At 35.4% G+C, this 26,011-nt stretch overlaps 1 protein-coding gene across 1 annotated transcript in view; it reads left to right on the forward strand.

The window, feature by feature from the left end:
- The first annotated feature begins 52 nt into the window (after positions 1 to 52).
- SLK (STE20-like kinase) overlaps positions 53 to 26,011 on the forward strand; it is a 42,319-nt gene continuing 16,360 nt past the window's right edge. Inside the window, exons 1-6 of the mRNA XM_010007895.1 lie at positions 53 to 202; positions 19,401 to 19,565; positions 21,887 to 21,935; positions 22,682 to 22,831; positions 25,421 to 25,493; positions 25,707 to 25,901. Of these exons, the coding sequence (XP_010006197.1) occupies positions 53 to 202; positions 19,401 to 19,565; positions 21,887 to 21,935; positions 22,682 to 22,831; positions 25,421 to 25,493; positions 25,707 to 25,901 (782 nt within the window). The remainder of the gene's footprint in view (positions 203 to 19,400; positions 19,566 to 21,886; positions 21,936 to 22,681; positions 22,832 to 25,420; positions 25,494 to 25,706; positions 25,902 to 26,011) is intronic.

Below are 26,011 nucleotides of genomic sequence, written 5' to 3' on the forward strand. Positions count from 1 at the left end.
GCCCCGCATGGTCGCGGCGGGCTGAGGCTGCGCCCGCTCTCCCGCAGGCAAAATGTCCTTCTTCAACTTTCGGAAGATCTTCAAGCTGGGAGGCGAGAAGAAGAAGAAACAATACGAGCACGTTAAGAGGGATTTGAACCCTGAGGAGTTCTGGGAAATCATAGGAGAGCTGGGAGATGGAGCTTTCGGTAAAGTGTTCAAGGTAAGGGCAAAGGGGGAAACTCGAGTCACTGGTGTTGCTTGTAGCTGGGCGAACGGCTCGTAGCATTTCTCCCGAGTGCAGCGCGGTCTGTCTGAGCTCTGTCACCTCGGGATACCCGGTGTGAGCATCCAGTGTCCGGAGCAGCTGGTGGGGCAGGTGAGGGCTGTGCCCAGCGGCCGCCCGGCCGGGAGGGCTGGTCCCGGGCTGCCCTGGGATGTCGGTCGGGGAGCAGAGCGTGTGATCCAGGCGCCTCTTGTCCACAGAAGCTCATGAAACTAAAGATAGAAAAGACCTATTAGGTCATTGTCCCGCCTTCTGCTCCACCCTGCCTGTCTGAATCTCTTTGCTTCTCCTGTATTTTGTTTTTGTTGGCTTGTTGGTTTTTTGGTGGTGTTGGGTTTTTTTTGTTTGTTGTTTTTTTTTTTCCTGGACTTGCTTACAGCGTGGCTTCTCACGTTACCAATACTGCATTTTCTTAGGTGTGCAGTTCACACTTTTTTAAAGTGTTTATGCGGAAGGAAGCCCATGACCAGTAAGATTGGCTTGTGTGCCTCGTGCGTAGCTTACAGGGCCGTGCTCACATCGCTTTTAATAGGCACCCTCCTATCTTGTTCCACTGAATTAAATAGTTACACTATCTTGGTTTTCTCTGTGTGGCAGAATTGCTGTGTTGGGTCTCCTAACTTCTCTGAGCTGTTTGATCTCCAAATCTTTAAGTATTCTGGTACAAGTAGCGTTTTCAAGGATGCTTATCTAGAATTTATCAAGCCAAGCGAGTACAATGGCTTAGATACAACGCTGCTAGTGTTTGACAAGACTAGCTTTCAGGGGAACCTTTGGCTGCTTTTTCACTTTCTGTAAGGGCACTAGTGCTCCACGTTTGATCGAGGGATATTGTGGAAAAAACATCACGGCAGATAAGCATGAGAGGATTGGGGAACTGACATGAAATTAGACTCTGGAGCAGGTTTTTGAGACTAGAAACAAAACAGCCTGAGAAAGAATAGCATTTACAGTGTTTTTGAGAGCTAATTCGGTCAAGAAACAGTTATGTTTAGAGGTCTGCACTTGAGTTTATGAAATCCGGGCAGTCATGGAACCTGTGCTATTTTTGGTAGAAATTACTTTAGACTTGATTGCACTGCGATGTTACCTGTTTGTACATTTGAGCTAAAGAACCACACGTAGTCGGGAATGCTAGGTGGGTTTTTCCACTCTAGGAATTTGTGTCAGTGTTCTATTTTAAGAACATCTAGTTTATTTTGATGTTGGTGTAATATATAGACTAGATGGTAGCTCTCATGTCAGTGTGAAAGATGATTTACTTTTTTTAAAAATTAAGATGACAGGCAAAAGTGTCTGAAGTTGCTATATTGTAAAGCTTAGTGACTATAAAAGCATGATGTTGCCTCTAATAACATTTGCAGAGTGTTACAGTTTTTCTTTAAACTTCATAGTGGAGTTTTGATTCCCCTTTCCTGAAAATAATGCTCTGTCCCATAAAGATGACTGGAGAAGCCTCAAAGATCCAATACTGAATGTACCTTCCTCCTCCCCACATGCATTTCCCCTCTCATCCTCTAACCTCTTTTCACTTCGTGTTTATCTGTGGGCATGTCTGTATTTATTAGCAGTAGTCTGTAGAGGGAGGTGGCTGAGCTAGACAACTGGTAAATGCTGCATTTCAATGTATTTTGTGTAGAACAGGAGAGTTTGGTTGTTTTTTGTTGTTTTTTTTCAGTTGGGTGTGATTTTTCTCTTTGAGGTTTATTTCTGGATGTGAAATGACTGTTACCTGTTGAAATGGAATATTTCAAAATGAAGCCCTAAGTTAGAAATTGGAGTAGTCAGTTGTTACACATGCAGTTACACCTGGTAAATGTGAAAATTAACAGGTATTCCTAGGAAGAAAAAAAAAAAAAAAAAAAAATCCCATTTTTAGAAAGTCTCCTGCTGCATGTATTCAGCAGCAGTCATTTTGTTTCCACCTAGTTTGAGAAACAGGATGGTGCACAGATAGTAACTTTAATTGTGTTCCTGTATGTGAGCATGCTTGGAATGAAACTGTTTCAAAAGCAAGGGTGTGTTAGGTTGTTCTTTTTTGGATATACACCTCAAATGAGAAACTGAAGGAATGGTGATTAAATACCTTCTCAAATTTTGTAATCAAAGCTATAAACTAGAGCTAAACCTTTTGCCTTTAATGTGAAGTATGCGAGAGTTGGGGCTTTTATTTTGTTGGTGTGATGGGTTTCCTGTGTTTTGTTTTGTTTTTTAATGAAACCCCCCCAGCACTCTAGTGTAAGTTACATTTGCCAAAACTATGTTTGCCTTTGTTTAAGATCCTAGGAGTCAGTGGGTTACATGGTTTTGGCAGATATATGGTAAAATAGAATTGGCAGATTAATAAGGCTTTCTATATTTTGATCTTATAGTAAAAAATAGGATAGGTTGGTTATATGCTATAATTTCCTGTAGAGAGGTATTTGGTTTAGTTGTGCAACTCATCTTCTGGACAAAGTATCAGATATTTAAATAAAAACTCAACAGCAAGTTTTAAATGAATCTGACAGTACCATGGAGCTTAGCTGATTAAATTATTTACATTAAGAATGGTATGTCTAGTGATAACTAGTTTTGCATACAGAAGTCTCAAGGGCATCGAAATCTTGTGATTCATTCCTCTTCTTCCCTATCAAGTACAAGGGTCTTGCTTATTTTTTTTGTAATAACTTAGCCAAATTACTAGAAGAGCTTATTTCTTTTGAAGCTGTTGTTCTAGTCTAGAATACATTTGTATTCACCAGCTTCTAAGTAGTGTTCAGAAATACTCTGTGTTTCCACCGCTGTTGCAAGTCTCTCTTTGATCACAGGAGGTACGTAACTGCAGATTAGTGATGGCAAACGTTTATGGTTGTGTAGGACTTTTCATTCTAGCCCTTTTCAGCCTCTTCAAAGAGGCCACTTTTAGGCTGTTTTCTTTTCTTTTTGCTCTTGGCTAATGAATAATGGTGTAGTTTTCCATCCTTTTTCAATTTATAGACCCTTGTAGTGCTTCAGTATCAGGTGCTGGTCCTTGTAAAGAGAATTTCGAGGTTGCTGATGATAGACTTTTTTCCAATTTCTTTTAGTTGCCTTTAATGGATTATTTAGAACTACTGAATGGAGTGCCAGGGTTCTGACAGCCAGTGAAGGAGCATATTATCATTGGAGGCTGATTTCAACTTGGAAATTTGGCAGTTAGATCATGAACTACTTTAAAAAAACAAAACAAAAAACCACAAACAAAACAGAAACATTTTTAAATGGCTCTTGACTTGATCAGGTTAAGTCCCCTAAAAAAATCTTTGGCTCTTAGTCTTAACATTAATTGTAATCAGTTGCTTTAGAAATTAGTTATATTATTCTATCACATTACTTAATTGTGTATTATGTTGCTTTACTGTGTCACATACCAGATCAGTGCACATAGTAAACATTGCTTTAAGTTAAATTAGTGTAAGTGCTATATACTCTCATCAGCTTTAAGCTACTGTCTAAATTCCCAGAAATTAATGTTCAGATGATGTGAAAATAAACTTTGAAAATGCCTAACATGTTCTGTGGCTCTTGCTAAAGTTCCTGATTGGGAATCTTTCCCTTACAGATGCACATAACCAAATAAAATGCAGATATTTTCCTAAGTTAACTTTTTAAATGAAGCAAAGTTCTGGGACTGTATCTTAGTGAAATTTGCCAGCTTTTTTTTTTTTTTTTGTGCACTAGTATCAGAACTCTTGCACTGCAGAAGGGCATTTTTCTAGTGTTTAGCTGGTGTCATCTCTGAGCTCTTCACTATAGGATAGTCCTCCAGTAAATTAATGGCCTTTTGGCTGTCATTCTGATAATTCTGGGTATTGTTTATACGAATGTACTAGTTTTAAGTTTTCTATGGGAACAGGTTCTATAGTGGTAGAATACATGTGGCAATATAATACCCTGTATCATATATAGGGTATATGTATATAGAGAGAATATATAGTTTATCTTAATAGAAATTGACAAATTATTATCAGAGAATCCTTTGTACTTCTCTGGTTTTGAACTGAATTAATGCTTCTTAGTTTAAATTGGAATTTCCCATTTGTAGTAGAGCACTTATTACCCTGAATCTAGGACGCTGGTTGCAGTATTCTCATAGGGATTTGGAAAATCAAATCTTTGCATTTCATGTATAGTTACTAAGATAATTTTTCCCACTCTCAGCAATTAACTGGTGCTTAGTTAAAAAGCCTGTTCTGCTTTAGGTTCAGAGAAGAAATGCCGTGGAAGGTGATAGCCCTAATCATGGTGAACAGCATGACCCAAATGCATTATCTTCTGAAAACTGCAACTACATTAGCTATTTGTGTATACTTAAATTTGCAATAGTGGCCACTACAAACTCATCTCTGATTAATGATAGAAGACTTATGATAAGTGTTTCTTCAAGTCCCATAAACTAATGATGTTGCTTCATTTAAGTTAAGCTTTTGTTTGTATATTTAAAATAATCTTGCCTGTAATGTATGTATATGACTTACAGGAGAGCTTGTTTTTGCATTAATGACTTCTACAATAGGTATAAATAAATACATTGTTAAAACAGTGATTTAATTAGACTGGACCAACTTACTGATCTCATTTCATGATATTGCAGCCTTAACTGCTTTTAATGCTAGAAAGTGAACAGGCGGTTGGTGGCTGCTTGGAAGTACTTTTTGAGCACCACTAGCATCATGACTTATTTACTAATACTAGAGAATACTTCAATTAGTCTGACCTGAAAAGAAAATAGGGGCAGAGTAAGGAGAATTTGTATTCCCTAGTTTCTGTGGCTCTACAGCACATCAATCTAAATAATTCCTACAGTCGAATATTGCAACTTAAAGTTACCTCAATGATACTAATGTATCACACTGCTTGCTAGGATGGGCATCTTTTACATCTGTAACAACACTCAGAGTAATAAATATTGACCACTTAGTATCTAAGGTCAAATACTTCCATGCTGATTTTAGTCTGTTCTGTATCTTTGATTTACCTGGTATAATTTACTCCACTAGTTCTTTAGAAGAATTTGTCAGAAGTTTTGAAACTCATAAATGTTCCTGTATAAAATATACACTTCCCTTTGGAAAGCTATTACTTGAGTTCATCTGAAATCCTGTATGCTTGGTTCTAGTTGGAATTTAATGTTTGAAAATTCCCAGTGAAATACTGTGTTTTGTGAACCCAAAATTCCATACTGTAGACCTGGAAAGAAAAAGCAGGTGGAAATGTCCTAAATTGCATTTAAATACATAAGAATTAATTAGTGCAAAGCTTTTGCAATTTTTATTAGAATTGTTTGCTGTACTTCATATAGTTGTTCTAATATATTTTTATTTATAATTGACTATATAAGTTAACCTCTGATTAAACTGGAGCAGTAAAATAGTACAGCTGTCCTCAGGAGATCTGAATTAATAACATTCACTTAAATGCCCTGTTGCTTTGTTGAGCCATAGAGGCATTAGTAGATAGAGGAGAAAGCTGATTTGCTCTCAAGAGACTAATGTATAAGATGGCAATGTTAATTTTTAAATATTTAGTCTAAGTAAAGTGGAACTTTAAGTAAAGCTTGCTAAGAACAGACATTTCAGTTAGAGCACCTTGAATATTTTAGAGCTGCTTGGGTATGGTCTAGATGAAAAAACAGATGTGTGACCCTTCATAGAAGGCAACAATTTTAGTCTTACTGATCACCTTGGTGAGTTGCTCTATAATGTTATCTGTATTTTCACACTATTGCAGTTTTAGTGTGTTGAAGATACCAGATAAGGAAAAGGCAGCATCACTGTTTTAAACCCTGGAAAATGTGTCAAGGGGAAAGCTTTATGGAGCTCTTTAGACCTATTGTCATTCTTACCAGGTTTTCTGAGGAAAGGGGTAGTGTGAGAAAGTAATTTGTAGATTGTAAACAAAGATAATTTTCTTGCTTTCAATGGATGTTTGCAGAAAGTAATATTTCCTTTTCATTTCATCAGTAGCAAAGAAATAACTATAAAGAAGTATAGCACATATTCCTTGCCTCACTTTTTGGACATCTTTAAGTCACTTGGCTTAAAATCAACATCAAAATACTTAACTTATGAGTAATGTGTTGTCTGTCGCATTCAGAATTAAAACTGCAGACAAGTTTGTGGAGTATAAATATAGAATGATCACGATCACTCCTTGATAAGGCAGTCATCTTTTTCAGGGTGTAAGCACAGTTATATAAACTGTTCAAGTAAATAGGAAATAGTAATTTTATCTGTGTTTATAAAAGTTCCTATTTTTTTTGTGTGTGTGTTATTCTGGTATTTCATGTTTACTAGCTAACTGTTTGTGTAAGTGCTTGAACTGTTGGCTTCTTGTCTGAAGGGTAAAACTTTGGATTTCAAGTAGAAGCTAAATGTGTTTAATGTCAAATAGACTGCAGATTGAAACTTCTTTAAGGTGTTTGAACTTGATGAAATATTTTATCATATGTAAGTCAGATGCAGTCTATTTAATTTTCATATAGGAGCTAAATAAATGTTACAGTACTGTTTTGGGGTTTTTTTAACTGGTTTTGTAGACTAGTAGAACATTTTGAGCTTAATCTTTGGTAGGGAATTAGTCCTTCAGTAATATGATCCTCCAAGCAGTAGTACATGCTATTGTTGCAGAGCATTAGCTCACAGGTTGCTTTTGTTGGTGACCTAAATTCTAGTTCTGACCACCCCATAATCAATTTTGAAAAAATTATTTGTTGGATTCATATTTTCAAATGCCACTGTCCCCAGTTTGATTTTTGAATATTTTTTTAATGGAATGCAGTTATGAATGGACTTTATGAATTTCATGGGCCATGACCCATGTTTTGAGAATCATGTAGGATTCTAAACATCATTTTCCTTCAGTGACAGTTGTGTTTGTGTAAAAAAAAAAAAAAGGCAGCATGTAATTAAACTTTCTGGTTTGAGATACTGAATGCACTCCTTGAGACGCAGGTGCCTGAAGTGTGGCTTATTAATACTTTGTTTCTTTGTGCCCCCCAATAACCTTTAATTATATTCAGATTATACGTGGAATTGATTAATTCATATTGTCTCACCTCTTTTGCCTATTGTCTTCCTTTACAGTAGCTGCCAAATTGCTCAAATAAAATGCTTGTGCTGTCTTTTCATTTGATACTGTGGTTTATTCCAGTTTTAAATGTTTAGTGATAGAAAACCCATGGCATCTGCTGTTAGAAAACAAAGAAGACTGAAATAATAGCAGAGTACGAAAACAAATGAGGTTTTATAGTTTTTATCCAAACTCATGTAAAATGTGTATTGTAACTCCCTCTATCTGATTATTTTTAAATGGCTTTACAACATTATTGCAGTTTGGAATGCTTGAAAGATATTTTAGCTGTCAAATCTGTCATGTGGAAACACTTTTTTTTTTTTTCCCTCCACTGGGAAAGAATCTTTTTAGAAAGAAGACCTAGTTCTCCTGGAATATGTTTGAACAACAGGAGGCAACAAGTAATATTCAATAAAAGCTAGTAGGTTACTTCAAACCACTCTTCAATGGTATTTAATACTTAAACAAAAAATAAGGCTATACTGTAAATGTTAATTTTCCATTGACATTTCAGTTTTTCCATTGAATATGCTCTACATTCATGATTAAAAGCAACTCAAGTCCATGCAGCAGAAGATTTAGCTGAAGCAAATAATCACCATAAAATAGTAATGGAAGATTATTTGTATATTTAATGCACCTATTTAAACTATCATAGTTCATTTTAGGAGGACATAATGTTTCTTAATGCAGTTTGAAAAGTATGTAAAAGCAAGTTACAATATTAAAGTTATGGATCTTTTCCTGTTCATTTTTACTACTCTGGACTAAGACTGGTTAGCAGGATTCTGTGGGATTTTATTTCTATGTAGAGAGGTTAATGTTAAACAGCTAAGTGAGAATGGTATTTGGAAGCTAAGAAAAAGGCACAAACTTCTTCCTCTTCACATAGCCATGTTTACATTTTTGAGCCATTTTTAACTTAGTTAATTACCTATAGCCTAGAGCAAGAAAAGCTCAAGCATAGGTTCATGCTTGAATCAAGTTCCACCCAAAATCTGTGTACCTGAAGCACATGATTCTATGAAATTACTTCTCTTTTTTTGCTGATTTCTTCTATGGGAAGAATAGGAAGCAGTGAAAAAAATACAATTGTATTACAATAACAAATCAATTTATTGATGAGAATTTAAAATTTGCTAAAACTCCTTATTACAGAGGGCTAAGTGACTGTCACCATAAATTGTCAATCCTAACAATCTGGTGGTTGTTGTTTCTGAAACTGAAGGGACTTTAGAGGGACGTTGTTATTTTCAGAACGTATTTTTCTAAACTTGCATTAATGCAGTTATTCAAAGTGAGTGAGCAGAGAGTGCAAAGGCAACTGTATGATCCTCTGAAGTTGCTTGGGGAGCCACTACCCTAAAACTAAGTTGTGCCCACATCAATATAATTTTACTTAGTATGAAAGCCATGGTGAATCCCCATGGTAAGGCAGAATAATTTTTTAATCCATCTAATTTGAGAATGAATTGGAGATGACTGTCCCTTTACTTTCTTCATATCTCATTGAACAGCATTTTAGATCTCTAAGACTTCCTCGTTTAAGGAGGACTTGAATGAACTGCGTTTTTTTCTCTAGAAACATTTAGTCATAATCATGATTCAGAAAACAGTGTTCTGAGGGAGGTTATTTTAACTTTGTTAATGATATGGTAATAACTTGTTAATACTTTTTGCACTGGAATTTATTCTTTCTTTATCTGGTAAGTAATAGTTCTCCTGACACAGATTTATGGTGTAAAAGCAAAGCTTTTCTCTAGTACATGTCCAGATTTCACATTATGGAAGATGACTTTTCACTTGTATTTTACCAGGAAAAAAGTTAATACTTTGTAATCAGAAGGCGGTAAAAATAATGTAGAAGTATCAGTTGAGTGCTTCAGCAACAGTTAGCATGTTGCCATGAACCCTCATCTCCTTCAAAGCTGTCTCCATCAGGCTTTATTCAATTTAAATGCTGCCTTTTTTTTTTTTTTCTTTGTAATGTTCAGTCATGTTCCTGCCCCACCTTCAGCTTTTCCTGTTTGAATTGAAGAGGCCCAATCTTTTTTATAAGACAACTGCTTGGCCCTTTAATGATTTTAATTGTCCTTCTCTCATTCTCTTACTTGCTCAAGTTCTGTGGATGCAGCAAATCTTTCAGTTCACCATTCAGGTGAACTGTTCTGTTCAGTGCTAGATACTCATGGATCGAAACCATAGGTCTGTGCCATAACATTTTTCTGTGAACAGTGATCATCATTGGGAAATGTGATCAGAAGAGTTTGAACTGTACTCATCTCCAAAACTTAACTTGAATCACTCCATTAACACAGATAAATGGGTATTTTTAGAGTTAAGTCAAGCTTGTCTTTACTCTTTCACCCTTTCCAGCTAGTTTTTAGTACCAGTGAAGATGCACTAACCAAGTGTATAAGTTACCTGAAAGAAGGAGGAACTGTCCACTTTTTTTCACCTCTCGGGTGGGAAGTCTGAAAGTTTAATAATCACTATATAAATGAGTTATACTGTCAAGTGTTTCCTATTTATTGATAGCTTGGGCTATCTAATGATGCAGGTGAATGAGTTGTGTTAGTGTATTCTCATTCCCTTCTACTTCCTTATGACAGGTGTGGTGCTTGCCAGCCCTATGGTCATCTGATTCAAGGAACTAAACAACCCAAAAGCTGATTGCACATGTAATCTTCTTGGCTCCCCAGACCAGCTCATGGGAGGGCCAGACAAGTGGCAGTGCTGATGTAAGAGAAAAATGACAGGACAGTGTCAGCATGGGCTTAAATAGGGGCGAAGGGAAAACATTAAGATGATATATCAATACTCTGAAGTTGTTAAGGTATGTCAGTTTAATGCTTTTTGTCAGGGCAAAAGAAAAAATAGATGTACTTCTGTTGTATGAAGTATTAGATGTGTTTTGAATCAAGAAATGGCTTAGTTAATTTTTGAAAGGAATTAAATTCTGCATTCCCTCTCACTGTACAAAGAAACAACAAAAGATAGCCCTCTGCTTCAAAAAGCCTTCAGCCTAATAAAAGAGTAATAATAATTTAAAAAAAAAAAAAAGAGAGAGAAAAAAGGAGGAGTAGAAGAAATGGGGAAGTTTTGTCAAAGAGAAAACTACTTTTATCTCCAGCAGCTGTGCTGGTGCATCCTAATTGCTGTCAGTTCTTGGGGGCATGGGCAAAATAAAGCTTTCATAATTCCGTTAAAAGTAACATTGCCACACTGTTAAGAGACAAGAACACTACTTCCTCTTGAAGATCTTCTGTGTTTAACCACATAGATTGTTTAATTTTATCATGATACTCAGCAGTTCTGTTGGAGGAAGAATGTTGTTCCTATATTGCATTAAAATATTTTACTGATAGAAGCCCACAAGTTCATTAATTGCCAAAGTGAGTAAAGCAGCTGTTTTCCCTTTCCATATTTTGTGCATCAAGCTTGGCAGAGAGAGTTGAAGTATTTTATCTTAATTTCTTTATCTGGATTAATTGTTAATAATTTTGTCAAGTAATGCAATTATTCCTACAGCCATTTGAATTTATCACTAGCATTTTAGGTAGATTTTGAATGAATTAGGCTAATCAGTAAAATGGCAAGCAGCAAGTAAAAAAAAAACAAACCAGTATTTGAAACATATTATCGTCAGCATCATGCTTTAAAATTAACATTTCTCTTGAAATCAGCTGATAAATAATAGGATTGGCATTCATATTGTTTCTCAGAGTAGTCAGTTTTCTTAATTGTTTAATTGATTAAATTCACTAATTAAAAAACAACCCCACAAACCAAACAGTTACTCTGAAAGGCAACATCAGAAGCAACATATTCCATTACTGTGCTGAATATGAATGAAGTTTACTTACAGAATCCAAGATGCTGGTTTTTTGACCCTGGAATAGCCAATTTTCAAGGAACACCAAATGTTTATTCAGATGGCTCTTTCTTATCTCTCCAGTTGTCATACTTGCAGCACCAAGATAGTTAAGTCATTATAAAATACATGTGAGGCAACCTTTCTAATTTGCATGTCAGGAGATGCAACTTCTGTTTTGGGAAGATGGTATGTAGCTTTAGGGTCGTTACTTAGGAAAACTACTGGCAAGTCACAGGCTGTACAAGCATTAAACAGCATATAACATCATAATGAATTTTGGAATGAATAAAGTTCATTGTAAAACTTGCTTGAAAATAACTTGAGAGAGCTGAAGGACACTTAACTATATTGATTTCTGTTTTTCTTGTTTCTGTCTTTGTGGTTGGTTTCTGTTTAATTGTTTTAAAGATCTATACATAAGGAAGCAATAATTTCCCTCAATAATTCTAAATTTCCAGTTCTTTAAAAAATATATTAATACAATAAAGAGCACAAATGAGTTTCTATAATAATTTTACTTAAAATACAGGGAAGATGTTCTACAGCTTTTTTATGAAAGCTGTCAAAAGCTACTTACTTCCTTTTTTCATCAGAAATAGAAGTTTCATCTCAACAGACTTGAGCATGCATAGAGGAACATGATGCTTTGGTTGTGCAAGAGCTGTTACTAGTTTTAATGTGGCATTGATGTAGTCACAGTTCATTTCTCACTGTTACAACTGTCTTTTTGTCAAATACTGAATCTTAAACTGCCTATATAGTTTATATTTTCCCTTAAAATATATGAAGTATAATTTGTTGCTCATTTTAGCAAAACAAAGAACAAAATGGGATGATAATGCTTCATCTTGTTTTAGTTAATCTTTTCCTCTGACTATTTAGCTGTGCCTGTTGCAAGTCTTGGATATGGTTCATGTTGCAGTATCAAATTATACAGAACCTTTTCCCAAACTGTCTGTATTTTTGAGCTAGGAAGATGTATACTCTTTAAATAACAGTTTGGTGACATCTATTATAACCCATCTATGATAAATACATAAAATAAGTTGCCTTAATACAGGTCCTTCAATGCCTTCCTTCTATTATATGAAATGTGGAGCTTTTATTAAAATTCCTTACTTTTTTGACAGGAACTTATTTTACTTAATGACTGTACCACATTTCATTTCTATGCCTATGTAGTTTCCCTAGTAACATGTCAGAAGGCCTTTGAAGGATTATTACAGTCCAAAGAGACACTCATTTTTCTTTATTTGTTATTTTGGTGACTTGTTCATTTTCAGTTTGGAAAAACAATTTTCTATGCTCAATTCAGATGCGCTTTTTTGAATCGTTTCGTTACACATGAATAGCTATGATGGGTCAGCTAACAGCTGTAGCCATCTTACGTCTGATCAGGGTGAAGGCTCTGGGCAGAGGAGATCCCAGTTTTGTTTTGTAACCAAACTCCAAAGAATAGGGCAAGGAGGAACTGTGGGTTGGCCTAGCCACAGAATTAAAAAAAAATAAAAATACATTGTGTAGTCTATAAAGTGCTAGTAAACAAAATGAGTTAGTGCTACATGAAACAGAAGTGCTCTGTGGTACATCTGTGCAGAAAGCTACAGGGTTAGCTTTCACAACCTCAGGTGTCTCCAGCAGGAGTAACACTGGCTCCCTGGGCTCCAGTGTTATTGGAAGAAATCTCACCTCAGGTGAACTAAGCATTGGTACAGATGCTAAATGCCTTAGAAGCAAGATTCTAACATACAGTCAGCCCAGGTAAAGGAATCAGAGGTTTCTGAAGTCCTGTGTTCAAACAAATCCTAAGAACTCTCAAAAACAAATAATAAAATTCTCAACTGTCAACTTGGCAGCATGAGAACTTTCTGAAAGAAACAGCAGTCTGGAGACAGCTTCACGTCTGACTTGTTGGTTTATCTATGAGTAGTTCTAGTGTAGAGCTAGAATTAGCAATTGTTCGATTACATTTTTTTCTTAATATCATTGTGTCTTGAAAGCATTTTTAATTTCTGTCATCTGGAATAAAGGTGGGTTTTGCTGGAATAAGGACTTAATTTTAAGCTTCAGGGACCAAAATAAATTTCTAAATTAATAAGAAGTAACTATTGTGGGTTTTGTTGTTGTTGTTATTTTGTGGTTTTTTTTTGTTTTGTTTTTTTTTGTAATGACAGAAGACTGAATAAATAACTGTAGGATGTCTGTAATCCAAGATGAAGATACAATGGGCTACTATGTTTCCTGGGAAGTTCAGTCAGTTTGGGCTTGACATTGTCTGAAGCTGAATAAAATGGAGAGAACCTCTGCTGGCAACTGTTTGTGTCCTCTGCAGATGAAAGATACTGGCAAAGCAGCTTAGCACTGCAGGGATAAATCTTAATTTGTCACACCTCCCCCTTCTCAAGTATAGGAGTTGATTGTAATGCAGAATTGTGTGTTTCAGTGCTACATTTGCAAGTAGTATGTGCAGTTGTTATAACTGAATTTAGGAAAAACAGCCCAAACAACCAGTCCATTTCACTTGTACCTCTGACAACACTTAATGCTTTTAGTTAGAAATGTTTTCTCAATGTTGTCAGCTGGTTTTCCTTGTTGCTTTTATGTGAGCTATCGTGCAACAAGGGAAAATAGCAATGTTATTATTAAAAAAACACAGCGTATTTTGGAGATTTTCATGCCAACTTTTAGCAGTTTTGTTTTGTTTTAAATTTTTATTCTGGTTTTTTAAAATGGATTTGCTCAAAGAGTGATGCTAAAACCTGATATAATTTCCATTTAAGTTTCAGTTATCTTGCATATATTTGTCAGTTTGGCCTCTGGTACTTTTCAAAGATGTACATAAATATTCCTTCTGTTTTCAGTGACACAATGGTGAATCAGGACAATGGTGAACTCTGCTTAGCTAGAATGCAGAATACTATAGAATTAATCAAAATACATAAAGGAAATCATGAAGTTAAACATGAAAATTATATTCCATGCCACTCCCAAAAATAACTTGTGGAATCCTCAGAAGCCAATTACAGAGGAAGCAGAAGAACCGCAAAAGTACAAGGATAATGTTAAGACTGAAGTTATCATGGAAACCATTCCAAAACTAGTGTAGCCACAAAGGCAGTGCCAGATGTACTTTGGTAGCTTGGGTTGAACCCTGGGCTCCACTGTGTTAGTGATACTATTTGCTTGTAGGAAATAGAGATATTTTTGCCTACACTTACATTTCAGGATTATTTCCCTGGCATTAAAAAATTCTTAATTAGAAGATACTGTGTATTGGGTAGTTATGATACATTGCGCAGGCAGGGAAAAATTTGGCTGATCATCTGTAGTTCAAGTGTGCATCATCTTCTTTGGTAGCTACTAGCCTTCCATTTTCTTCTGAATAGTTATTTTGTAACAGGCATTGCAGAAAGTGTTTGCTGGTATAACTGAGGTTAGCTGGCTCTTATTTTCTTGGACCAACCATATGAATAATTCAGAAAAAAAATGGAATTTAATTTCTTCTAATTACTACTGCATTTTCAAACATTGTGCAGTTAAGACTGCACAAAATAATATAGCTTCTTTGAAATTACTGGCTTATCTTAATTTCCAGAAATCTGTGGAGGTTGCCATCTCCTTGATTGGCCCAGCTTGTGATTTATTGTAGAAGCTGTAGTTTATCATTGCAGGGGTAGCCATTTACTCTTGAATTTAAACTGGTACGTTTAATTACTTCTCTTAACATTCAGTGTTAGAATGAATGCTTCATTCTATCTGATCACTCGAGGTTGATTTTTTTTTTTTTCTAAAATTCACTAACAAAGAACAGCTTTCCATGTTTCAAAATGTTTGAACACCTGATTCTGGTCAGTCATGCAGTCTTAGTTTCAAAATGCGCAGGACGATGTTAGACATGATATAGTAAATGTATACAAAACAAAGTCCAGTATAGTTGATATATTGATATATACATAGATTCCTCTGTTTAAGAAAGCCTGAGATCCACTGCTTCCTGATAGGTCTGAGAAACAGCTCTTGTCTGTGTATTGTGCAAGGACAGTTTGGCAGTACTGATTACTTGGACATCATCAGAAAGCATATGTGGAGTTAGATCTGACAATCCCAGGTTTACACAAGTGTAGCTGTTTGTTCAAAAACATCTTTTCTTGAGTAATGGCACGTGTGATTTTTCAGTTTCTGGAACCCCTGATGATCTATGATTATGACTATAGTTTTGTTGAGAAGAGTGAGTCAGAACGGAGAACCTTCTTAACTGATTTGTTTGGCTGCCTGCAGAACATGCAGCATGTTTATATAACACCTCAAAAGACATCAGCCATCAGGAAGAAAGGTGATGAACAATTTTCTATCTCATATCTCAGCTTTGTTGTTGGTTGGCTGAATAATAGATGAAGGACATAGTTAACTTTTTTCAGTTGTAAATAGTGTTTAATACTTCAGCGTCTTACATGCTGTGTCACAGGAGGGGAGGTGCACAGTTGGGAAGGAAACGTTTGCTTGTGATAGGAAACTGAAACAGCTCTTCACAACCAAGGCTGAAACTTCATATTGGTCATCTAAAGATGAAACACCGAGTTATCTCTGAGCTGTAATCCTATTACTCTGGAACGGTGGCTCTGCTCTCCCTGCTGTCCATGGCTGAGAATATGCAGCTTGGCTGAGTGCCCAGACAGTAAACTTGCCTTTTAATATTCAGCTATCAGTCTCTTCACAGAGCTTCTAGCTCTGGAACTTGTATTTGGATATATGATACTGTATAAAAATCCAGGATGGATAGGGAGGAGTCACCAGTTTCATATACTCGCAGATCTTGGTTTGGTGTGGAATGGTTATTTTTCTGTCTTTCACTACTGCTTTTTCAAAAGTTTACAGCATTTTTGTGCATTAGATGTCATTGCCATTTTTGAGGGATTTGGGTTCAGAAAGTATTTTGCAAGTTCTAATTTACAAGATCATATTTATTCTATGCAAACCTGCGATTCATCTTTGTAAAAGTATTTAATTTTAGAGTATTTTTCTGGGTGTTTTCTAGCCATGGGACTGCCATCCATTGCAAGCCCTGGGCTTTAACATAGTTTGCTATTCCCTTGTGGTTACTATCTCTTTAAGTTCACATGTGCTACAGTAACCTTAAATATATAGTCCAAGTAGAAGGATTGCAATATTTATGTATTGTTGCATATATTAGTTAATTATATCTATGTCATAGTGCATTGGTCAGATCTTGGGGGAGTGAGTTACTCCAGTTTTCAACCATTGTATGAATCTTTTGAAAAGATCATATTTTGTTAATGCAAAGAAAGAAAGATTTTTTTTCCCCCACCTTTCTTCCTTGTCTCCATGAAAGGCAGGATTTAACTGAAACCACTGAAGATGCCAGTTTGGGTTTCTTAGTGTAGGACTGAAGCTTAAATCACCTGTCATGGAAGCATAATGAAATGTATTTAAGCAATCTTTGGTAAAACTCTAATTGGTAGTTGACAGCTAAAATATAGGAAGAATCTGCTGAGCTACTGTTAGAGGACATATTTTGAAAGGGTGCAACCCCTGAGTAACATGAATGGTTATTTGACTTTAAATGTTCATGTGCACAAATGCAAAATGAGTATATGCAAATCAAGACTGCACCCACAACAACTGCTCTGACCTTTGGAGAATGTTATGTGGCAGAAGAAAGACTTCAGCCAAAGTCTAGAAAAAACAAACATGCCCACACAAAACTACAAGTGCTTTTTGTTCCTCTTAATCCAGAGTTGGGCTTTTTCCCCATTCAATACAGTGCCACATATATCTTCTGCATGAACAGTAAAATCATTTCCTACACAGTTCAAAAGAGTGTATTTTTTATGTGCTTCTTACAGCATGTCACGTAGATAGGTATTTATTATAGATTGCATTGTGGGGTGGAGATGAATAATGTCTTCTTCAAAAAGGAGTTCTAAAATAACATTTTAAATATATAAAGATTTTTTTTCCAAGTGTAACTTTAATACATACCTAAATTGTTTTACCTGTCCTCAGAAATATGTGGTGAAAACATGCTAATTATTTTTTTTTTTTGAGAACTGGAAAAAAAGTCTAGATCTAGACCTACAAAATTTTACTATCTCAAGTCAGAACAAAGGTGTACATTTCTTTTTCTTATAATAGTTAAGATGTTCATAAAGGTAATCGTATTGTCTCTATAATAACTTTTGGTTTTCAATGAGTTGTTTTAATAGAGCTACCACAAGGAGGAATTAAAAGAATATTATTCAGAACAGATTTCTAGTTACTTCAAGCAAACGGATCTGGGAACAATCAAAATACAAAGTACCCTGTCAACAGAAAAAAAGTAACACATGCTATAAATGCAGTAAATGCCTAGCATGTAATCATGCACACTGGTGTACCAGAGTCCCTCTTCTGCTGTCTCAAAGGTGAAACTGAATCTGAAAACGGTAACATCAGTTATTGTTACCTGATGTAGAAGTTTGAAGTTTTATTTAAACAAAGTATTATTATTGTTATATAATTTGCTTGCAAATTTGTGCAGAAAATTAATTTCAGATTATTTTTTTTTAAGTATCCCGCTTCAAGGCATGTATCAAAAAAAGTAAATTTACAATTAATATTTGAATTATTTAGGAAGTGTCTTTAACAGCCACTTATCTGCACATGTAAAGCTACCAAGTCTAACTGTTGTGGAGTCAGACATCTGTTTCACCCTTCATGTTTAATTTACAATGCAGCTCTAGAGTAGGAAGGTTGGTCTTTCATTCTATAGAACATGAAACCAAACCAAATGATGTTTGTGTTGTTAAGCAGACCTTTTTATTATTAGAATGTGTGGTGGAAAACTCGGTAGTTTCTTTTCCAATAATGTTATAGAGATCTCTTATCTTTGTTGTAAAAAATGGGCAAATATTGAGGTTGAGAGGATTGGTTGTTTTTCTGTTTTGGAAAGAATATTGAGCTAAAAATAAGTGTTACAGAAAACCTTTGTCCTCAACATGAGATTTATCAGCTAGGACTATGCTGTAAGTGTGTATTGCTTTTACTGCTGCTTTATTGAATGTTATTGTAAACATTTAACTTTAAATCTTTTATTTTGCCATATTGAGATAATTATTTATGCCTGTGAAAGTAATAATATTTAGACTTTGGAAATGACTCTTAGAACTCTTACTTGCTGTCTCATATCAGCTTTGTCTCATACTATTATAACAAGAATAGGTGACAAAACTCAAGTTTTGGGATTCTTGCAGTGTCCTGTCCTGAGTTCATGTTTGCTGGATTTGCAACAGCTGCACCAGCAGAGAGACAGGACAAACCACCTTGTGATGCTTCACATCACGAGTCAGAATTGCTCCTGCAGGTTTTTTCAGGTTTTTTCTTTTGCTGCTTTGGAGACAGTCTGTGTCCCTGCTTCTTACTCAATTTCATTTGAATGTCAAAAGTAAGGTGGAGTAAATGTAGGCCTGTCACCACAGCAGTTCTAACTCCCTAGTCTGAAGGTGTGGAGTACTACAGCAGAGGCTGGCAGCACTTTCAGGGTGGTGAGCTTCAATGAGCAGCCATCTGTGGAACTGCTCCTAGGCTTCTGAAGTGAAGAGAGTAAAATGCCCAGACAAATTAGGGAAGACATGGCAGCTTTTTGAGATGGGAGCTTGGCTACAGCTTCTGGCTGAAGAAGTGTGCAACCTATGGATGAGTGGTAGAGGATCTGTTACCTTGTGTGGCCTTGGGTACAGCCGTGCTGCTGCGACGTGGAGTGTGTCAGAAGAGCAAGAATGTGCAGTCAGAAATTGGAGGGTGGAAACTACTTCATATTCCTTGCCGAGTGGTAGCTGACAGTTCTTGGAGGATCAGCTTAGAATTTCATCTTAGTAATACAAAATAGTAAGGATCCTAGGCCATTGGCTGTATGCTGGTTTAAGGAATGTGACAAGAATGAAGTCTTTTTATATTCCTGTCTTTCATTATTTCTTGATCTCAAGAAAAGCTATTACATCCTTTTTCCGCTAGAATTTTTCTAGTCTTTAATATGCAGGTAGTCTCTCCTTGTAGAGAAGAAAACTGAAGGCAGGAGAGTCATACAGAAGGGTTAATTGGGATTTGTTGGTTTGGATTTTTTGCTGGTGAAAGTTGTCTGGTTAAATTTACATATCTGTTTTATAGGCTCAGAACAAAGAAACTAAAGTACTGGCTGCTGCAAAGGTGATTGATACAAAATCAGAAGAAGAACTTGAAGATTACATGGTTGAGATTGATATTTTAGCATCCTGTGATCATCCTAATATTGTTAAGCTTCTAGATGCTTTCTACTATGAAAACAATCTGTGGGTACGTACTTTTTTCTTCTCTAAATGCTTGTATTTATTTTTAAAAGTTACTGAAATTACTTTTTTTTTTCCTTGGCTTTATTAAAAGGTCACTTGTCAATCACATTCTTCTGGGTTGTCACTATTGTAATAACTATTCTGTTTCAAAACTAATTTGTAAATGATGAGTTTGACTTTTAGGAAATTGTCACTGTAAAATTGAGCTACACTGAATCATTTGGTCAGGAGTTTGAATCTAAAACTCAGTTCCATTTGGTGTATGGAGGGAGTTCTTAGTGCTTATTTATAAAAGCAGGCCTTGGATTTTAATTATATTAACACAATTTAGAATGTGATTCAGAATCTGCAGATGACAAAGGTGCTGAAAAGATCAGCCTGTGAAGTATGTATTTGAGATATGAGTGGATTCATTGGTATGTTCAGGAAGGACAGTTTACCAGGAATTGAACCATAATGTACTTAAAATCCAGCTGTATGTATGTTGCTTTTCTGCTGTATCCTGTGCCCTGAATAGTTCTAGCTGTGAAAACACAACTTTTTCTTTTAAGTGAGCCAGTGTGCAGTATTTGTAAGTGCCTTTGAAATTGTACAAATAATACATTTTTAATAGTCTATAATTTAAAAAGATACTTAAAACCAGTCAAAGAAAATTTCCTTGGAGTCTTATAAATAGGCTTAATCCCTTAGGTCTGAAAACAATGGAAATGTAATACTATGTTTCCTAATGTAGATTTATTTTGATGAGCTTTGTGAAAACTTGGTGTGATCTGAATGCAGAGTAAAATGGTACTGTATAAAACAGTGGAATAGTGAAAAAAATTCCATGTATAAAGGTCAGCATGAAAGCAAGCATGCATGAAGGCAGAAAGTGAAACTGAGTGGATAGGCTTCACTGACAGAATAAAGATAGAGGAGGAGTAAATAGTTTTAAAATAAAATTGTAGATACATACTTAGAGTGAAATGCAGAGGCTTGAAATCATCAAAGGGAGGGCTGTAGTGATGTGGTAAGTAAACAGAATTTAATGGAGAAAAAGAAGAAAAGAATGTTAGTTGGACATAAAATATGTTTTTGCTTTCCAGTTTTAGAAACAGTTTCTCTGCCAAAGAGGCCTTTGTCAGATTGTCAGAACAAAAAACAGCTTTTAGAGAGAAAAATTATTAATTTACAATTTTCTACACTTAGCTTATGTGGCAGTAGGTATGCAGAAGCACATAAATGGAGTAATGGTTTAAAGAATTTACAAAGAGTTGCATTTTATAACACATTCGTTAGTATCATTCTTGTGAGGATTAATTATAATAGTAATTTGAAGTAATATGTAACGTAAGTGGTGTATATATAAGTATACAAGTTAAATATAAGTATATAAGTTATGGTATAAGGTGTAATTTGAGCTTTCCTCTTTTATGGGCAATTACACTCTGATTTTAAAAGTACAATAAAGGGAAAAACTAAGATATTTTCCAGAATATTTCAAAATATTTCAGTTAGGATTCTGACAAAAAGTACTTACTATTTGTCAGACTGAAAATTATAATTTATTTTTTAAAGTTTAAATTAAAGAAGAAAAACACACAGGAAAGGGTGGGCTGTCAGTCTTGGATGGTCTTTCCTCTTTCTTGCCTTCCTAACTCCCTTTGTGTACTCTCTTTCTCCTTTGTGTATGTGCTTTGTCCTACATGTCAGCAAAGTTTGTGCTCCAAAATAGTTGCAGCTTATCTTTGTTTCAAATGGCAACTGAGAACTGGAGATGAAGTTGCTCTAGCATTATTAGATTCTGCGATAAAAGCCTTGATGTGTTGTCGACCTCAATGAAAATGGAGCAAAACAAATGTAAACATAGGAATTTACTCATTTCCTGTAATGTTTAAGAGTATTTTTCCATATTTTCATCTCATCTGAAACTATATAGGAGATAACATCTGCTACTGGAAAATCATGTAGCTCTTGGACTTTTCAGTCAGAGATTATAGTACAGAAGTACTGTTTAATAATTGAGAAATGAGTTTGCAGGGATTATGAAAATCACATTACGAGTCCAATTCAAGGTGACTGTTTTGTGAGGTTTTATAAGTTTTATTATGCAATTTGATATTTGGATTAAAACTTCTATCTGAGGATCTCCACGCATTTTTCCAAATAGTTTGCTTGAGCAGCACAGCCCTACTTTTAGGCTGGTTTTTCGCAAAGGTTAGTGAAATGATGTGTCAAGGCCAAACAGTCTGATACTCGGGTCTCTCAATAATGCTCCCTTATCAATGGCTCAGTTCAGCAGAACTATTTTATTTGTAATTTGTGTATTCTTTTGTTTATACACAGATCCTGATCGAATTTTGTGCAGGTGGAGCAGTAGATGCAGTAATGTTGGGTAAATAAATTGTTTCAAATAATAAGCTTAATAACATATTTAAATTATACATTTTTATACTTGTTTTACATGTATATTGTTTTGAAATGCAAATATTTGTGTAATTAGTGTGCTAGGTGTTGAATAAAAGGGGTTTTAAATTAGCATTTACACCTCTATGGACATAATAGCTGCTTCAGTTAGATTAATTTTATCTTATTTTAAAAGTGTTTATTCACTTTTCAAAACACATTTTTGTCTTGATCTTTTAAGTGAATGTGATGAGTTGTTCTCATATGCTCATGGAGCTTTCTGTTGTTATAACAGAATCTAGATGAGCCCTTTTCAGGATCTCATTCTTCCCCTTCCCCTGCTGTCTTCCAAATTATGTTGTGATAAATTTTATAGTGCATCAATCTTAGAGTTATTCTCTATCCTTATTCCTTTGATTAAGTGAATGCTAATAATAGTAAGTTAAGGATCTAGTCTTTAACATGTTGGTGTACCACACAAAAGATCCAATCTCTAAACTATTGCTTTTTCAGATACTTAGGCATATGTAGTTCATAATAAGGAGGGTTTGGGGTACAAGGGATGAAAGTTTTACTGAAAAGAGCAAATATTTTAACATGGAAGTTTTTATGACATATGAAGTTCAGAATCTATCAGATTAATTATTTTTCACATATACTTCTATACTGATTGCTGTGAACACACAACATAAAATGCAAAAATGTTGTGTTTGTTTCTGTGTCTTTCTCTTGCAGAGCTTGAAAGGCCATTAACAGAGCCCCAGATCAAAGTAGTGTGCAGGCAGACACTGGAAGCACTGAACTACTTGCATGAAAATAAGATCATCCACAGAGATCTAAAAGCTGGCAATATTCTTTTCACATTAGATGGAGACATTAAACTAGGTAAGCATGTTGCATATGAAAGTCTTTCCCAGAATTCTGCATGATCTTATAATTGTATTTTCCTTAGGCTCTAGTTTAGCGGAGGTGAGTATTTATCCATTGAAATATCAGTATAACAATGAGAGTTTTTTCAGATGCAAATAGTTGCTACTATGAAGAGAGGAGAAAAAAAAGGCAAAAGAAAAGCAAGCTTGAGTAAATGTTCTAAACAACACTTGGCACATCTTTCAGAATTCAAAATCAACAGGGGTAGGAGTCATATCAATCATATCAAGTTGCCTCAAGTCAGACACAGGTCCTATTGTTTCTTAGTATAATGTTCTTAATTATACTTATCTTTACTATGGTAACATCAGACAGAACTTCCCTTTGAAGTTGTTAGATGATAAAAGGAGCATCCTTCACAATCACCAAAAACCAGTACCTAGTGCTGTTGTCTTATCCATTATTGAGAGAGAGAAGTAATAATCTTAATTAATTTTTCCATGCTTTTTTAAATTGTTGCACTGAAATCAAGATAGAACAATCTGGAAGAAAATGAATGCAAGTGTACTATTGTTGATTGCTATTTTTTAATCTAAATATAAAACATCATCCACATTTTCCCCCTGATGTGGTAGGGAATCCATGAGGATTCCTCCATGAAGAAACAAACAAAGGACTACTGGTGGTGAATAGCATCCCCTCATTCAGCCAGGAAAACAGAGGAATTCTCTGGATCCACTTTGTTCAGGGCTTCATCAGGGGCAAATGTGTACAAGCTGTCAGCCTTTACCATAGCACTACCAGTGTCATAGTTGCATGACACAGCAGCTTGCATTCTGGTTTCAGAAACTTCTCTCTGCATGATGTGTGTGATAGTTGTATTTCTTTGGATGCAAGAGAGTAGAGGTCATGATAATCAGATCAGCACAGTACACTGGGGCTCTAAATATGCAGCCTTGCTTCAAATGTTCCTTTTGAATGTAAGCAAGACGTGTCCAAATTCACAAATACATCTACTACCTAACTCATATTGATCAGTTTCTCTGCAAGATATAGTGCACTATCTGTTAAGAAGTTGAGAATATTTACAAGCCTGCTTTGCTACATCGATCAGTTAAGTGAATCTGTCCTTTTTGCATGGATTTCCTTGCACAGGATAATTACTTGTATGTATAATACTTGAACGTGCCTTTTCCTTCATCTGCCAAGTGTGAGTGACTTCACTGCTTTGGCTTTTCTTGAAAGCCTGAAGATTTAGACTCAGTCTCATAGGCCTTACTTACAAATGAAATAGAATCACTAACTTACTGTAAAAATAAAATAAAATATTGGAGATCATAGCAAGAGTCTAATGATCAGAGAGAGCATCATTTGTTTCTGTTCACTTAATTTGCCTCCCATGACCTGGCGCCTCCTCATACAGACCGGAGCTATTTTAAGCTTTTGCCAAGCTTAGCTGATACACAGAACTGTGCAGGCTGTCAAGACACTGCTTAACAGCTCAGACCACAGGGAGATTGATTTCTTCCACATGTACATTTAATGATATACCCATGTTTGCTAATTCAGATTTCCGAAGATATATTTACCTCAGTTTTGAAAAGTGTACAGCATCCTTTGAGAAGAGCTTTCTGATCCTTTTAAACTATTTGTATTTTGCTTCTGGTACATAAAGAAATGGGTAATTCCTTGTTGTACAAATACAGGAATGGCAGATAATTTTCCTTCACTACATTTTATTTTTATAAGATGTTAAGTTTTATTATTTCAATATCTATAGTCCCTCAAGATTTCAGATTCTGCATTTGAATAAATAGCTCTCTTAATCCTTTTTTTTTTTTTCCCACAGAACAAAATTAGGCTTCTCAAGTGTTGAGCCAATCAAGTAACTTTGTACAGATTAAAGATGGCAACATATGGCTCCTTTGTCCCTTTGCTCTGATAATTAGATCTTAATGAAGAAAGTTCCATCTAAAACAAACACATAGCACTTATTTAAATGTCATCTTTTTTTCCTATGTGAAAAATACAGTGCTTTATAGACAAGCAAAATTAATTGCAAAGATAAAATTGATTTTTTGGTTGGATGCTACGTCAAAGGTGCATATATGAGCTTTCAGATATTTAATATAAAGTGAAAGATCATATGGAAAGAACCTGTAAGATAAAGAGAAAATCCAGCTTTATGAGAATTTGAATCCTGAAATTAAAAATTAAATGAGTCGTCGAATTAATGAGAGTGCTAACATGCCATGTCTGAAGAATAAAGCCTTCATAGGCAAAATAAATTATTTTCTAATTAAAGTAGTTGAACCAACTTATTCCTACAGTAAATACGTACATGGGTCTCGTCCCACACTACTCAGTAGAAGCATTACTTTTTTTGGCAATGGGGAATGACATTTATGCAGCATCTTTTATTAGAAATGCTAGAGGACCTTAGCACTCAGTTATCAAAATACAAATATTTTCTCTCACTTTGAAGTCTTAATACTGCTGAGTGCTTTCTCTGAAACATATAACATTTTAAGAGACAACCAAGTTTAAAAATATGAGAGATGTTTTCCACCACTCAGTTAACAGCCTTCTATTTTCTACTTTCAGCGGATTTTGGAGTATCAGCTAAAAACACAAGAACAATACAAAGAAGAGATTCTTTTATTGGTACACCATACTGGTAAGTGCACTGTTTTGCTAATCTTTTAGTATGAACTAATATTTTAATATTACTTAGATTGTTAATATCACAAGCTTCATAAAATACTGTGTAAATATACTGATGGTGCAGTGTGCTTCTTAAAAAGCTTCTGTGAATTCATTGATTTAGAACCTTTTTAATAACAGCTAAAAGTGCATTTTCTGATCTGGTTCTTCATTATTCTCTTTGCAGGATGGCTCCAGAAGTAGTAATGTGCGAGACCTCTAAAGACAGGCCTTATGATTACAAGGCTGATATTTGGTCTCTTGGCATTACTTTAATAGAAATGGCTCAAATAGAGCCACCTCATCATGAATTAAACCCGATGCGAGTGCTTCTGAAAATAGCAAAATCTGACCCACCCACGTTAGCACAGCCTTCGAAATGGTTTGTCTTCTGTTTACAACTTTCCTAACCCAATTTGTAGGTTATGAGTATTAGGGATGCCAAGTCATATATGTACTAAACCCTCCCCCTCTCCCCCTCTCCCCCTCTCC

Source organism: Chaetura pelagica, unplaced genomic scaffold (genome assembly GCF_000747805.2).
Source record: "Chaetura pelagica isolate M959 unplaced genomic scaffold, ChaPel_1.0 scaffold531, whole genome shotgun sequence".
In the NCBI taxonomy this organism is placed as follows: Eukaryota; Metazoa; Chordata; class Aves; order Apodiformes; family Apodidae; genus Chaetura; species Chaetura pelagica.